General features: G+C 32.7%; 1 protein-coding gene across 1 annotated transcript; it reads left to right on the top strand.

The window, feature by feature from the left end:
* The first annotated feature begins 716 nt into the window (after positions 1–716).
* Positions 717–15,640, top strand: LOC139528749 (E3 ubiquitin-protein ligase RNF25-like). Its single transcript, XM_071324923.1, has 8 exons — positions 717–834; positions 3,498–3,573; positions 4,497–4,599; positions 7,207–7,274; positions 7,963–8,032; positions 11,213–11,431; positions 12,483–12,701; positions 13,523–15,640. Exons 1-8 carry the CDS (start codon positions 795–797, stop codon positions 15,068–15,070), a joined length of 2,343 nt encoding a protein of 780 aa, XP_071181024.1. The 5' UTR covers positions 717–794; the 3' UTR covers positions 15,071–15,640.
* Positions 15,641–16,295: the final 655 nt, after the last annotated feature.

Here is a 16,295-nt window from a genome sequence, read left to right on the forward strand (position 1 = left end):
TATAATTTATTATTAATTCTGATGGTTTACTGGGGGGAGGGGCTCTTTACTATTCATGGCGTTCACTGATGTATATATATTACTATTAACTATCATCTTCCCCCGCGATTTCGCGGATGTGTTCTAGTACACTTGTAATCAAACAGACCAAGAAAAAATAAATCCAATCGCACTCGTGTTTTACATCACGCTGATATAAGAATAATTATAGTTCGACAAGATAAGACAAGATAATTTATTAGGCACAAGTATGGTGCTACAATGACATGGCATATAAGCGGCCATGCTTTTTCATCTTTACAATAAATCAATTGGACTTGCCATGAATTGTTCTTTTGTTGATCTGTGAGTCGAGTCATTTCCAACTTGTTTTCATAGTTTGTTCTGTTCTTTTGGTGTGCTGTTAGGCAGCAACAATTTGATTTTCGGGGGGGGGGGGGGGGGGGGCTATGGATTTTTTTGGAAAAAAAGTTTGTTTCCAGTTTTTGGAGAAAAAAATAATTTGTTTTTGATTCTAAGAAAAAAAAATTGTTTGTTTCCCCCTCAACTGCCACTATATGTAATGCTAAAATTGAAAGAAAAAAAAATGTTTTTGACTTGTCGCGAAAAAAATAGTTTGTCCAGAAAAAAATCCATACCTTTTACATCCGGAAATTACTACCCGTATTTGTTGTTGTAAGAATCATTTCTAACTCATATCTTTCGTTTCTTTCCCCATCCCTTACTTGATCTAAATTTTGACCTGTCAATGTGTATTGGTATTGCGTAACATTTGACAGCTTGATGGTTCACAAATGTCAATCCCCACGCATATAAGATACAAGTTGAAAACTAGTAAGTTTCAGATTAATATGAGGCAGACATTACCTGTAAATGGGGACGAAGTCTGTATGAATTATTTTTTTGTAACTTAAATATTTGTTCAAAAAAAAGAAACGGAAATACCGTAACGTTTCCGATTTTGGTTCTGTTGTTAGGGATTTTAGTTGTGACTTTATTTAAATTATGACGTCATATGCAATGTAAACAAAGAAACGCTATCATCAGGTAACATTTTTTCATATCAAGGAATTATTAAAAATGAAATTGGTATTGCGCGTTCCTTCCTATTTTATACTAGACTGATAAATATATATTTTACTCAAAGTTTCATACAAACGAGACCGGAAGAAGAAAGTACATTGTACATTTCTGCGCATGTCCGGGATTTCAAAACATGACATAAAAAAATTGAACGATTTTGAGTTCATTAGTACTGTGGCGGGATTGCTTCCCTTAGAAAAACTTAGTAGACACTTAGTCAGCCGTAAGTGGTTGAGCTAAGGAAGTACTTCTTTAGCTCAGTCGGTTAGTGCACTGCCTTGTAACACAGAGGTACCGGGTTCGAGTCCTGGTGGAGACAAGCAATTTTGTAATGAAAGTCGTGCTCTCCGGTTACATCGGCGCCCAACAATAATAACCCACGGTTAGAAGAATTACCTAGCCAGGTTAAAATATAAAAAATATAAAAAAAGATGAAAATATCATCATTATAGAGTATAATGACTCTTGAGGTGGCGGAAGTGTGGCGGGATTGCTTCCCTTAGAAAAACTTAGTAGACACTTAGTCAGCCGTAAGCGGTTGAGCTAAGGAAGTACTTCTTTAGCTCAGTCGGTTAGCGCGCTGCCTTGTAACACAGAGGTACCGGGTTTGAGTCCCGGTGGAGACAAGCAATTTTGTAATGAAATTCGTGCTCTCCGGTTACAGTACAATGAAAAATTCGGGAAATTTTCCCAAATTTTTTTTTTTTATTGAATTTTCTACTGTTATTGGGGACTTCGTCCCCATATTACCTTGACATAAAAAAATTGTGCTGTGAATTGATATCCATTTTCATCTTCATTTAATCTGTCCAAATCACAGGCACTTGTTTCTATCCATTGGAAGACCCACTATCAACGTATGATAGCCTTGTTTTTTCCTGTGGTCCAAATGAAATTAAGATTCATCATAACAAACGGACAAATATACTCTGAGTACAGACCTGTGAAGTTGGAAAAGTTTTAATGCCTGGCATCCACTAGATATAATAAAGTTAAATGCATTTTGTGTTTCAGAAAGATAAAATCTCTTTTGGATTTTGATAGGTATTTTTTTCCTTCATGCAAAAGGTGTGAAAACTATCTAAGTTGTGGTACAACTACATGTATGAGATGCTCAATCAGGTAAAAAACCTGTTTGTATTGTTTTGATTGTCCTTAATTGACATGGACAAGAGGTATCTTCACAACTACATGTATAGGTGAGTTAAAGAGTTTATCTGAGTCAGTGAGTGGACTGAGTATCAAAGTAATTTTTGCACCTTCTGCAGAAAGGAAAAAAAAAGCCAAGATTTTATCTTTCTTAAACACAAAATGCATTTAACTTTTATATATCTAGTGGATGCTAGGCATTAAAACTTTCCAAACAGCACAGGTAAGTAAGTCTGTACACAGAGTAGTTTTTGAGGTGAAAATGCGGCCATATTTGTCCATTTGTTATGATAAACCTTAAGGCTGCCTAAAATTAATTATCATACAACTTATTGGAATGATATTTGAAAAGTCTACTTTGACGCCTTACTGTAAATGATGTATGCATAAAAATGAATATTGAAAAATGCCATCTTCAGGATTATAAAAATAATCTAAACTATATTTACATGCGAGAGGGAGTTTGTGTCGATTCCTTCCAGGACGTCACTTGTAGTGGCCAAGGCTATACTTCATCTCTATACGGCAGTTCCTGGATAAGGTTTTTAGAGGAATCTGTCATGAATGTAACTTCCATCATCATGTGTCAAAAATATATGCATCGTCATTTCCAACACATGTTGAGCGAACAGGTAAAAGTTGGAATGAGCATTAAATGTATTTCCAAATGCAGAGCTCCAGATAAACTGCGTATTTGCGTGATCACGCAATCAAAATAATTGAAAACCAATGCAATTGCCCATTGCAGAGTTCTAAAACCCAATTCATGCAAAGAAAAACCCAAAAATTTGTCAAAACCATGAGTTCTTCACGCTTTTAGTCGCTATCGTGTGGGTTATTTACCCTATCTATTACATAGTCCGCCATTTGGAGTTTGGTGAAAGAAAAAGAAATCACTCTCAAAGATTTAAATAATTATATGGCAGTGATATTGTTTGCCTTAAATTAGTGGAGAATAAAGGCTATTTTTCCCTTGGAGAAGAATCCCAATTTGAAAAAAAAATGGCTTAAAATTATTCCCAAATAGACAACTATTTTCCCAAATATTGCAGTCTCAGTAGTAATTGTGCATGAATATAACTGAAAAACACTCATTGAAACATTTTTCATGCCTAAAATGACTATTATATATGTGCAGATTTGAGGGTCTTTTTATGTATCATCACTGATAATATTGGGTCTTATTAAATGAGGGTTTACCTCTTGAACATTTACATTATGTATATTTAGATACATATGTTATAAGTTTTTATATTTGTTTTCAGACTTGATTAATATGGAAGAACTTGAAGTTTTGGAGTCGATATATCTTGATGATATCAAAGTTAACAAGGATGAACAGTAAGCTATATCATGTATATTTAAGCGAACATTCACAAGATGACTTAAGCTTATAGTCAATATTAACTGATTGTTACGGCCAGAAATCGCCTTTAAATTGTAGCCAACAAAAGACACAAATCAATAATAAAATTTAACAATATTTATTATACAAAAGTTTACAAGAAGTATTACACAAATATTACTGTCAACTTAACTGTCAAAATATGAGTCCAATCTTTTATCTTTATCTGTATCCGGATATCTTTCGGAATCCAATCTGAATATTACGTTCACTACTAAGGTCACAATCCAGTATGACGTTGTTTGTAGAATAAAAGTGTCAATCCAAATGCTATGAATATTAATGTCTATCGATGTCTAAGTCCAAATCCAAGAGTGTGTGTTTTTAACTTTAGTGTCTGTATATATATATAATTGTCATGGAAGATTCTAGAACAGTCTATCATGGAACATCCTAGAAAGTTACAACAGAAGTTTCTAGTAAAATGTAGAAGTTTATATAACGCATCTTTTATTAGGATCATTCTGGAAAGTTCCAATCATTCTGTAATTGTTCCAGTGATTTCTAAACTGCACAGTTCTAAGATTTTTCTGTAAACAACTATCAGGCCACATAACACAAATCAGGCCAACATAAATAAATACAATAATTACAATATCATAACATGATTAAAGTGAATTTTATTTGTTAGTCAAGGAATCATCTCTGCAGGAATTAATGATGTTTGCACAGTATGTAGAGGTTGTTAAAAGGGTAAAATCTGTAGTAAGAGTAACTTAAGTCTGGGAAATAATTCCATAACCAGCTGAATAAATATATATAAAAGTCTATAAAAAGTGATATTTATAAAGTTAAATTTCTTAATGAAATTTCTTTATTTCTAGGACAATAACCATGAAACATTATTGTACATTTACAGAGATTCACCAGTCAGCATACAGTTACAGTTACACCCAGCAACAGGAGATGAACTAGATAAAAGATATGTTTGTATGACCTTGACATTGAACCTACCTCAACAGGTTAGAAATGTATTTATAGATATTATACCCCATTTCTACAGTGAGGGCTATATTGTATACACCTTTTCTACAGTGAGGGCTATATTATACCCCCATTTCTACAGTGAGGGCTATATTGTACCCCCATTTCTACAGTAAGATATTATACCCCCATTTCTACAGTGAGGGCTATATTGTACCCCCATTTCTACAGTAAGATATTATACCCCCATTTCTACAGTGAGGGCTATATTGTACCCCCATTTCTACAGTAAGATATTATACCCCCATTTCTACAGTGAGGGCTATATTGTACCCCCATTTCTACAGTGAGGGTTATATTATACCCCCATTTCAACAGTAAGATATTGTACCCCCATTTCTACAGTGAGGGCTATATTGTACACCCATTTCTACAGTGAGGGCTATATTGTACCCCCATTTCTACAGTGAGGGCTATATTATACCCCATATTATACCCCATTTCTACAGTGAGGGCTATATTATACCCCATTTCTACAGTGAGGTCTATATTATACCCCATTTCTACAGTGAGGGCTATATTATACCCCATTTCTACAGTGAGGTCTATATTATACCCCATTTCTACAGTGAGGTCTATATTATACCCCATTTCTACAGTGAGGTCTATATTATACCCCATTTCTACAGTGAGGTCTATATTATACCCCATTTCTACAGTGAGGGCTATATTATACCCCATTTCTACAGTGAGGTCTATATTATACCCCATTTCTACAGTGAGGGCTACATTATACTCCATTTCTACAGTGAGGGCTATATTGTACCCCCATTTCTACAGTGAGGGCTATATTGTACCCCCATTTCTACAATGAGGGCTATATTGTAACCCCATTTCAACAGTGAGGGTTATATTATACCCCATTTCTACAGTGAGGGCTATATTATACCCCATTTCTACTGTGAGGTCTATATTATACCCCATTTCTACAGTGAGGTCTATATTATACCCCATTTCTACAGTGAGGGCTATATTATACCCCATTTCTACAGTGAGGTCTATATTATACCCCATTTCTACAGTGAGGGCTATATTATACCCCATTTCTACAGTGAGGGCTATATTATACCCCCATTTCTACAGTGAGGGCTATATTATACCCCATTTCTACAGTGAGGGCTATATTATACCCCATTTCTACAGGGTGGGCTATATTGTATACACCTTTTCTACAGTGAGGGCTATATTATACCCCCGTTTCTACAGTAAGGGCTATATTGTATACACCTTTTCCATGCGTTTATCTGTTCATCTAACAAATGTTTACATCACACTTTTCTCAGCAGATACAATGTACTGAATGACTTTCATATTTAGTCAGCAGCTTGCTAGTTATGATTTGTAATGTGTGAGCACTTTATGGATCTGTCATCATGGTCATATACCTACTTTGCCAATAAATTGAATTTAAAATAAAATGTTGAATGAACTTTAATCTTTTTCACACTTTTCTCAAGTACAGCTGAACAGAATGACTTCATACAGTTAGTTCATTTGGTCAAAACAAATATTATTTCATTGGTTGCAATGAATTACCGTGATTTCCCAGTAAAATAAAAAAGATTAATTTCTTATGTGAAATAAACTTAGTTATTTCATTCCTCTGATGTCATACAACAAGTATTGTCAAGACATAAAAATACGTAAAAAAATATTAAGTTTCTCAGGGTTTCAATTTTAATTTTTATTAAAAAGCACATTGTCCATGTAATAAAAGAATATCTGATGAAAAAATTCGAAAAAAGAAAAATATTCACAAGTGACTGACCAGCACATTAATTCATGAATGTCCATGAAATAAAATTTTGTTTGGAACCATAAATATCTTGTACAGTTCTTTGAATTAAGAATGTACCTAGGTGAGGTTAGGTAAAAATTAATAAATTAAGAATTTGAAATTGATACTATAAGCCGGTAGAGCATTCATTAAGGATAAAAAAAATATGCTAAAAATATTGATAGGTCATGGACCTCCTTTTCGAGATATTTGAGATTTAAACTATGGCGGGAAAAGACTGACTCAGACTTTTACCTTATATTTGCATTGGTATTATTTGGGTCTCAAAACAAAAGAAAGAAAATTAAGAATCTTCTAAAATTTTGGTAAATGACCTTTCATTAGCTATTAAGACTTAAATGAAAAAATAAATGGGTGTTATGGGGCAAAATATTTTACCTTGCATTATATGGAAAAACCCCAAGGAGTCTAAACATTTGACACAAATTACAAAACCTCACCTAAGTATTACCAATGTTGTTTCAACTGATCGGGCGGAGCTTATGTTTTAATTTGCATAAGGACGGTCTATTTGGAGATATGTGTGATAAGGATGATTGCCGTTATTATACTAATTGAATTCTAATCACTATTCAGTGTCACCAAATGCATATACAAATGTACTGAATGTATGATTTGGGACGAATAACTGGACCCTTCATTGATGAGCTTATCCCAAAACTCCTGGCTATAGATGGACTGGTCTTAAATGAGCCAACTTCTTAAACTCTGCCCAGTCAAGTGAAATAAATCTAGCAATACACCCTTAAGTGAATTTACATACAGCTATTGTTTTAATACTTTATAGTATCCTGATGAAGTACCAGACATTGTCATCACTAATCCTAGAGGTATTGCTGAAGAGGAGGTTCAAAGGTATGAAAGGAAATATTCAGGTTTTATTCAAATTTATAGACGACAGACTTTGAAAAGAACATGTTTTTGTTACACACATATAATTTAATTTTAGATGCAACACGTCTTCTGATTGGCTGACGTCGTTTTGTTTATCAGCTCATGGACATAATTTAGTCATGTGACCGTGACGTCATCAACATTTTTTCATGGTTTACTAGGGTTTAAAATTGAATTTAGAATTTGGTGCACACTTCAAAATAACCTGCTACCCGCATTATTCAGTGTGCACCACATTTTTGATGTTATTTCATCATAGACAGAAAAAAATATAACAGTCATTCCTTGAATAGAATAAACGATTGAATTAGTCATGCATGGTACACCCAAAATTTCTTAAGCCTTTATAAAAAAGTTCAAATGATGTAGGTATTTATGGGCTTAAATAAAAAGCATAAATATTACATACAACTGCATCTGATAGTGAGTGGAAGTTAGAAATATACAGAAGCTATTATACTTTGAGAAATGGAAATATTGAAAGTTCAGAGTGCAATATATAAATGCAAATACATGTTGAATAAGATGAAAACGTGAATCGAACTGAACAAAGAAACATTTAAGAATTTTTTCTTTATTGCAGAAATGTAGAGGAGTTTGAATTTTCATTACATGATAAAATGCTTTATTGTTAAAATATTTTTTCCAGTTTACTTGAAGAACTAGAAAACTTAGCCCTAGAGCGAGTAGGTGGAGAAATGTTATATGAACTGATTGAGGTAAGGTTATATGGGTAGGATTGTTTACTTATGAACCTGACATTTTCAATCATATAGATTACTATTAAAGAAAGACACTTAAAACATTTTATAAAAAAAACAATATATTCCAGGGAATTCAAGAAAATATGACTTTTTATTATGCCCCACCTACGATAGTAGGGGGCATTATGTTTTCTGGTCTGTGCGTCCGTCCTTCCGTCCATCCGTCCGTTTGTTCGTTCAGGTTAAAGTTTTTGGTCAAGGTAGTTTTTGGAAAATGACGCGTCAGCGGCATTGTTCCAATACCATTGACCAGAACAACAGGAAGTCGATTATTGCCTCCGCCTACCGCACTCGGTTTCATATTTACTATTTTACAAACTAACTGGTATCTGCTTGTATTCTGCTACACTCGACCAAAGTGTTGTAGTCGGACGGGAACCAGTTTACATACTTTATTTTATCTACAACAAAAATGTTGACCTGTCCATAGAAAGACTTGTATAGTCCGCGGTTTTATTCTCCAAAATTGGACCTTCCAGAGGGTGTGCGGACTATAGAGTACAATAAGCAAGAAATAAGAGAACAAGTTCAATTTTGCGGCGAGGTGGTTTGTTTACGTTCCGCCTTCTTTGATATTGATATTGTAGAGGGCGCTCTCATCATTTTTCAAACTAATAATTATTAACTCATCCATATTAATAAGTTATTTCTATTTAATATCAAATTAAAACTGATAAATATAAAAACAAAACCTTTCATTACAAATTTCTCGTTTTTTTCAATGCATTTGAAATAAACTGGTATCTGCTAGATTGAAACGATCCAAACATAGTAAAAAAGACAACCGTAAACCAGCTTAGAATTTGTAAACTACAAAACGTAATCGGTTATTATTCATTCCGTTTTGGGGTTTCATACCAACTTATATGGTTTGTATAAGCTTAAGACCCTTCAAACATTAATGTGATAGGTATATTAAAGACTGTTTTACAAAAGGATGGAACTGTTTTACTTTCAAAGTCGTATTATAGTGATATCTGTCATGTACGGATTTCAACTCTCACCGGTTAATTTCTTCTTTTACCCGTGCTTTTTAAACTTCCTGTTTAACCTAAACATCGCAAGTTTCAAAATTGTTTTTTAAGTGAATTAAACTTATTTTGCACAATCAAATAGCGTTCTAGAATCATTTTCAAGCAGTTTCTACTTCTGTTTGATGATGGAAAACAGGTTTTCTCAAGAAAATACCGCAAACGATCGCAGAGGATTTGAAATGTACAAGTCAAGTCGGCACCTGGTTAAATCGGCATCTAGTCAAATCGGCACCTATTTGAAGTCTATTCGGCATCCAATAATATTTTCTATTCAATTAATTAATAACTCTTACCAAGTACATAGTTAATATGTTGTTGTGTATAAAGGTACACAACGAAGCCCTTACGGCTTACCCAAGCGAGAAAATTAGAAAAATAAAATGGAAAACTATGAGTCCCTTTCAATAAATTAAACTTTCATGCCAAATAATTAGCAAATTTAAGGTGTTTTTTTCCAGGAAAGTTTAAACAGCATTAAACCAACAATCCTGGAAAATGCTCAACTGGTTAAAAAAATGCATAAAAAAATATCCAATACCTCATATATATGATTGAAAATACACATTTAGTTGAGAAAAATAAATATATACAAAATGTACATGAACCCCCAAAAATGTGAAAGTTAATATTTTTGGACAATCCCTTCTTTAGGTATTTAACTCTTTTTGCTTAAATACTGAAAAAAAATCTGGCAAACCCTTTCTTATTTTTACTCTTTTTGCTTAAAATACTGTTAAAAATATATATTTAACATGGGTGACGAGTTGACACTATCAGGTGTCGATTTAACAAGGTGCCGATTTGTCCAGGTGCCAATTTAACCAGGTGCCGGTTTGACTAGAATTCTTTGAAATTACCTGATTTTCATTAGACCTTTGATAACAGTAACAAAAAGATTATTTAACTAAAATGTTGTGGGAGAAGGGGGTTCGGACTATATACCAGTTAGAAATTTACAAGCCTTTCTACGGTATTTATTTGTACAATTCAGGTAGTCTTGACCTATTCATTTGTCTTTAAAAAAAATCAGTTGTCATCTTCACTCCACACACACACATATACGAATATCAATTATATGCTTACGAGACATGTTGCATTATTAAACTAATTACGGTATGTGAAAATCAAGACTTGCATAAAAAATATCGCAATATTAGAGACAGTGGCGTCATTTTTCCTCAGAGCTTTCAGCTCTTTGATTGATTAAGTTGAAGTCCAATCAACTTCAAACTTAGTAAACATGTTCCCTATGATATGATTTTTCTAATTTAATTGCCAAATTAGACTTTTGACCCCAATTTCAGGGTCCACTGAACATAGAATATAATAGTGCAAGTTTCAGGTTAAAGTTTTTGGTCAAGGTAGTTTTTGATGAAGTTGAAGTCCAATCAACTTCAAACTTAGTACACATGTTCCCTATGATATGATCTTTCTAATTTAATTGCCAAATTAGACTTTTGACCCCAATTTCATGGTCCACTGAACATAGAAAATGATTATGCGAGTGGGGCATCCATGTACTATGGACACATTCTTGTTTACTTATAAAATGAAACTAAGAGAGGTAGCTCAACCTTCAAATTGGTTTATCTAAACTAGTCAGTCAAAGTGACTTGTATTATTAAATAAATTATGATTTCTGTCTGACATTGTAACAATATGTGGAGATGTATTTGGAATTTTAATGTAAAAATGATTGGGGTTTCTTCTCATAGCACACATTTCCAGTGAAAAATTAGGTCACTGTTAAGCAACATGTCTTGTGTTGAGAAATTGTATCTTTTAATGTTAAAGCTCTGAACACAGAAAAGCTTAATTGAAAATTGTTGAACAAGTTCAATGAAAATTCTATTCTGATCTAAATTTTCTTCTTGCTGTATTAAAATTTCATCCTTAAGCTTTAAATCAAATAAGATTTATTTATAGTCGGTGGAAAAAGCAAACAAAACAGTTAAACAGAAGCACTTTAAAGATTTTAAAATCGGCATACATATAAAATCAGACAAACATGTTAGAACACAGCCATAATTTTATCATCAATAACATTATTGATCTATATAGATAAGGATATCAAATGTTTTATATTGGGTTTTTATTTCAGCTTGCCAAGGAGAGTTTAACAGATGGGAATGTTCCCCACTGTCCGTGTACAATTTGTTGTGAACACTTTACGGAGGAGGATATGTTTACCAAGACTGATTGTTATCATTATTTCCACAACAACTGTCTCCAACGTTACATTAAACATCAGTTAGATGTACAAAAACAGGTGGACAAATCTCGTATACAACATACAGAAATTAATGAAGATGACAAAAAGGTACTTAAAAATGACATTACCATACTTGTTAAGATTAGGTAATCGCTACACTAAATGACCAATCGTAAGAAATTAAAATCAAAGTATAGGAAAGAATGCTTGACCAAGTTGAAAATAAATATTTACTGGACTAGTGCCAATAAAAAAAGGTTTATTTAGAAAAACAGTCTAGGAAAAAATGCTTTGCTCAGAAATGGCTGGTCATTCTTAAAAGGAAATCACATGACCCAAGTGTTATTGTTTCCCTTACATATTCGATTGCCCATCATGGTATGATGTTTCTTTAAAATTTTTCAATTAAACATTTTTATGCCACCGCTGTAGAGGAGGGGACATTAAGTTTTACCCTTGTCTGTTAGTATGTACATCCCTAAGTTGATTTCCATTCTCTAACTTTAGTTTGCCCCGACCAAATTTGATACAAATTATACACAATGCTTATTACCACAGACCTTGTTGAATTTTGGTGGCGTCACTTTAACCATTTTAGAGTTATGCCCGTTTATAAATGAAAAAGGTTGCTGAATATTAGTTTCTTTATTCTAACTTTAGTTTGCCTCAATAAAATGTTATGAAATGTTTACTGGATATTTTGAATTTTGGTGGCATCACTTTAACAGTTTTATAGTTATGCCCCTTTATAAATGAAAAAAATTGCTAAAATTTTATATCCCGTTCTCTTACTTTAGTTTGCCTCAACCAATTATTATAAAACTTATACACAATGCTTATTACATGTACCAAAAAACACTGATCAAGTTTGAATTTTGTTAGCGTCACTATAACTTTTCTAGAGTTATGCCCCTTTATAAATGGAAAAATTGCTGAATTTTTATTTTCTGTTCTCTAACTTTAGTTTGCCTCAACCAAATGTTATGAACTTTATATACAAAACTTATTTCCACAAAACTCAGATCAAGTACAAATTTGGGTAGTGTCAACTTGATCGTTCATCAGTTATGTCCCTTTATAACTTTATATGATATGCAAGCAGGGGCATCATCAGGACACATTCCCAATTTATTTGTAAATATTTCACTTATTATTTAAGATCAAGTGTCCAGTATGCAGAGAAGAACTTAGCTATGATGCAGAATTTTTACAAGATGATTTCAGTAAATTGAAAAAAGATGAGACTTTCTACCAACCATCGTGTGACATGAGGGTATGGCAGAAAAATATGGCGGAGCTGTACCTAAAACAGAAAGATAAAGGAGGAATAATTGATGTAGAGGCTGAGAAAAACAAGTATCTACTTACTGACTCGGATGTAAGTTTACAAAGACGAAAAAAAACATGATGGTTATGACTTGCTCTGATGTAAATTTTATAAAGCAACTTTAGACAAGAATATTGTCTTAAAGATTGAGGAGCTTATTCCTATCCACAAGTTAACTAAAAAACATAGACACAAGTAATAAAATGACATCAAAGCCTGACTTGACAAGATGTTACCCAATTAAAATAAAAAATTAAAAAAAAATTGTTTCATTAGTCCATTACTATGCATTAAAATCAATCTAACTTTCTAGTAGACATTTCTAGCCAGTTAGGTAATACTAACAGACTAGGAAAAATGGTATTTTGATTTATCTTTACATTAGGATTATGTTGTTAATTGAAAAGAATAGATATTGGGTATCCATCCATGACACATAATCAGTACATGCATAACAAAATACACAAAAAGCAAAGGAACAGATCTTTTATTGTTGTTCTTCATCTCAAAGTCATCGTCAGACATTCAGCTCTGAACAAACAATTTTTCACCTCGTTGCAAGTTTTAGGAAACCCCTAGCACTATTTTGATTAGAATTATAATAAATCTGACAATCATGCCACAACTGTGAATTTAAGAACAAAAACAATGGTGTAATATCAATAAAATCTGGCAAAGAAATAAAACATGTGCTGTCATAATTTAGGCAAACAAATACAAACAAAACAAACATTCAGACTTCTATAGGGTACATCAAAATGTATGTTAGATAACTTTGCTGGCAGTAACATATGTATGGGAAAATAATTCCTGTAGACTATGTAAGAAGTAACAGATTTGTAACTTATCTTTATTTTTTATTGTTTTTTCAGAATGAAATTCCTATAATTGTTTCAAAAGTAATAACCGATAATACTGAAAATGACCAAACAAAGCAACCAAATGTAGAAAAAGAGGATTTAAAAAAAAGAACTTCAGCCTCATCTAAATTTCCCAAAACAGGTCACGGGCAGGGAAAATATGACAGAGAGCCTCATTTTCGTGGTCGTAAATTTGATGATCGATATGATAGGAACCATTCTGCTTCTGATCGACCAAACCAAAGAAGAGGCTATGGTTATAGACCATCATCAGGTAGACAACAAGAATATTCAAAAAGGGATTATGATAGAAGACCAATATCTGGTAACAACTATAGGAGAGGGTTTGGTAGGGGAAGTAACTCTAACTCACCTAGAAATGATTCTTCGACTAAGAGTAAGGATTTTAAGGATAACAGAAGTGAAAAGCAGAATCATGGAGATAAAAGTGATGAAATAAATGGATCTGTGGAAGAGAAATTAACTAACAAAGATTCAGGATCACCAAGGATTGGGGTTAAAGTGAATGACATGCAGAAAATAGAAAATGGAGAAAGAAGTAAAAGTGAGTTAATAGCTGAGAAGAAAACTGGAAATGGAGAAATGAGTGACTCAACGAGTTATAAAGGTAGTGGGGTGATTAAAGTTGTAACAATGAAAGAATCAAATCAGGAGAAAATGACTTCTACTGATTTAAAAGTTTCTGAAAAGGACAAAGCACCTACAAACAGTTCCAAACTTCCAGTATCAAAAACAGAAACTAAAGATTCATCACAGGTCACTCGTGGTCAAATAAAGAATGATGGATATAGAGGTAGAGGTCATAGGAAGCATGCTGGTGAGGTTAATAGAGGAGAAATGAAAAGTCAAGGTCGTTTCAGGGATGAACATCATCATGATAATTCTAGATGGAGAGATCAAGATCATTACTATGGTAACAGAAAATATTATGATGATTATCGTGATAATAGACACTATGATAGGCAAGGTCAAGATGAAAGGAGAGGGCAAGGGCAGAACTATGATAGGAAAGCTCAAGGGTACTATGATGACAGAAAACGTCATGAACCAAAACACAGGAGTGAAAATAACAGAAAAACATATGAGGGAAAAGAACCAGAAAAACTGTCTTCAAGTGATTCAAGGTCATCTGAATCTGCAAAGACTAAAGAACCAGATAAGTTGTTTTCAAGTGATTCAAAATCAACTGAATCTGCTAAAAAAGATATTTCAAATTTTGACAGAAGTGAAACTACTTGTGAACAAGGTGCTAAGTCACATGCTTTAAGAAAAGAAGAAAAACCAAAGCATATACGAAAAGATGTACATAGGGATGAAAAAACAGCAGTACCTCACAGAAATTATAGAACCAGTATTAATCATTCAAAAATGAGTTCAGACAGACAAGATAAACAAGGATGTGATAAAAATGTAGACAAAATGACAGGGAGCTCAACTACCAAAACAGATACAAGAACTAGTAGGCCACCAGGATTTGAAGTTAAAGGCCCACCACCAGGATTCTCAGAAAAGTCGGTAAAACCACCACCAGGGTTTTAGTATATAGCCTACCATTGTTTTTCTCTCCCCGCTTGGCTTTTAATTATGTAATCTGTCAAGTTTAAATTGTATTTGAACCAAGTATACTTTTATGGGAAAACCCTTTAAAATTATTCTCACATAAATGGAAGAATATTGTTGTATAAAGCTACCCTATTGTCTTTCTGCAGTAATTGTTGAATGCTTAGAAAAAAATCATGTTTTTATCACATAATGAATTATTAAATGTTTAGCAGATCTGAAAGTTTCCAGAAAATTGTATGGAGAGTTGTAAGGCACACAAAATTGTCAATTTAGTCATAATTTATGGTTCAAATGTACAGCCTATATTTATATATATTTTGAATGGGTTGTGGATGTTAGAAAAATGCTTTCCAACACCTATGCAACTTTTTTTCTAGAATACATATTTAGCTTTATTTTAGCTTATATGATGTGGTAAGGTTGTAATTACAAGAAAACTAGGCATTTTTATTTTGAAGAATCTTTACTGTGGAGTTCTGTTTATGCCAATGTGAATGATTGAATGCTTATTATGTCTCATTGACTAAAAAACATAGTAATATAAAATATATATGTATAAACAATTACATTAAATATTAAAGCACATGTGAACAATACAGACATAAAAATAATTTAGAGTTCCTTTTGTAATAGTTTTTGTGTATGTTCAAGACAATATGAAAAAAAGACAGTAAACATCAGTTGTGAGAAATAATATTTTAAAAGTGACAGCTTTTTTTAGGACTAGTTTATGCATTGTAGTTTAGTTTGGGTTAAGGTGGTACATAACAATACAGGGAGATAACTCTGTAAACTACTATATATTCAATGAAATTTGTCCGATAATGTGTGTGGTTCAAGTTTTTTGAAATTTTTATATTTTCTTTAAAGGACAAAGCAAATATATAGCATGGAATGTTACAATGAAATGAAACAGGAACACATAAATAATTATATAATTGACATAAAAGAAAACAGAAAAAGACATAAATTGGTTTATATTTACTGTTTAAATACTATGCTATTTTTCATAAACTTGCACAAAGGACTGTCAATTAATATCTATAGAATATACAAGGATATATATCAGGGTAAATCACCCACTATTTCCAGTATTCATTGTAAAATTATTATAATCACAGCGACAGACATATTATAGTATGTGTATATTATATGTATTTTAAACTTTGATTCTTACTAATGACTCAGATTTTTAGGGAAT

Source organism: Mytilus edulis, chromosome 6 (assembly GCF_963676685.1).
Source record: "Mytilus edulis chromosome 6, xbMytEdul2.2, whole genome shotgun sequence".
Classification (NCBI taxonomy): Eukaryota; Metazoa; Mollusca; class Bivalvia; order Mytilida; family Mytilidae; genus Mytilus; species Mytilus edulis.

What these genes read in the sequence shown, in the direction of transcription:
- LOC139528749 (XM_071324923.1), top strand. Translation starts at nt 795, where the DNA reads ATGTCAATCCCCACGCATATAAGATACAAGTTGAAAACTA. An exon ending in GCTGAAGAGGAGGTTCAAAG is followed by an intron (nt 7,275 to 7,962) that starts GTATGAAAGGAA and finishes TATTTTTTCCAG; the next exon opens with TTTACTTGAAGAACTAGAAA. An exon ending in TTAATGAAGATGACAAAAAG is followed by an intron (nt 11,432 to 12,482) that starts GTACTTAAAAAT and finishes TTATTATTTAAG; the next exon opens with ATCAAGTGTCCAGTATGCAG.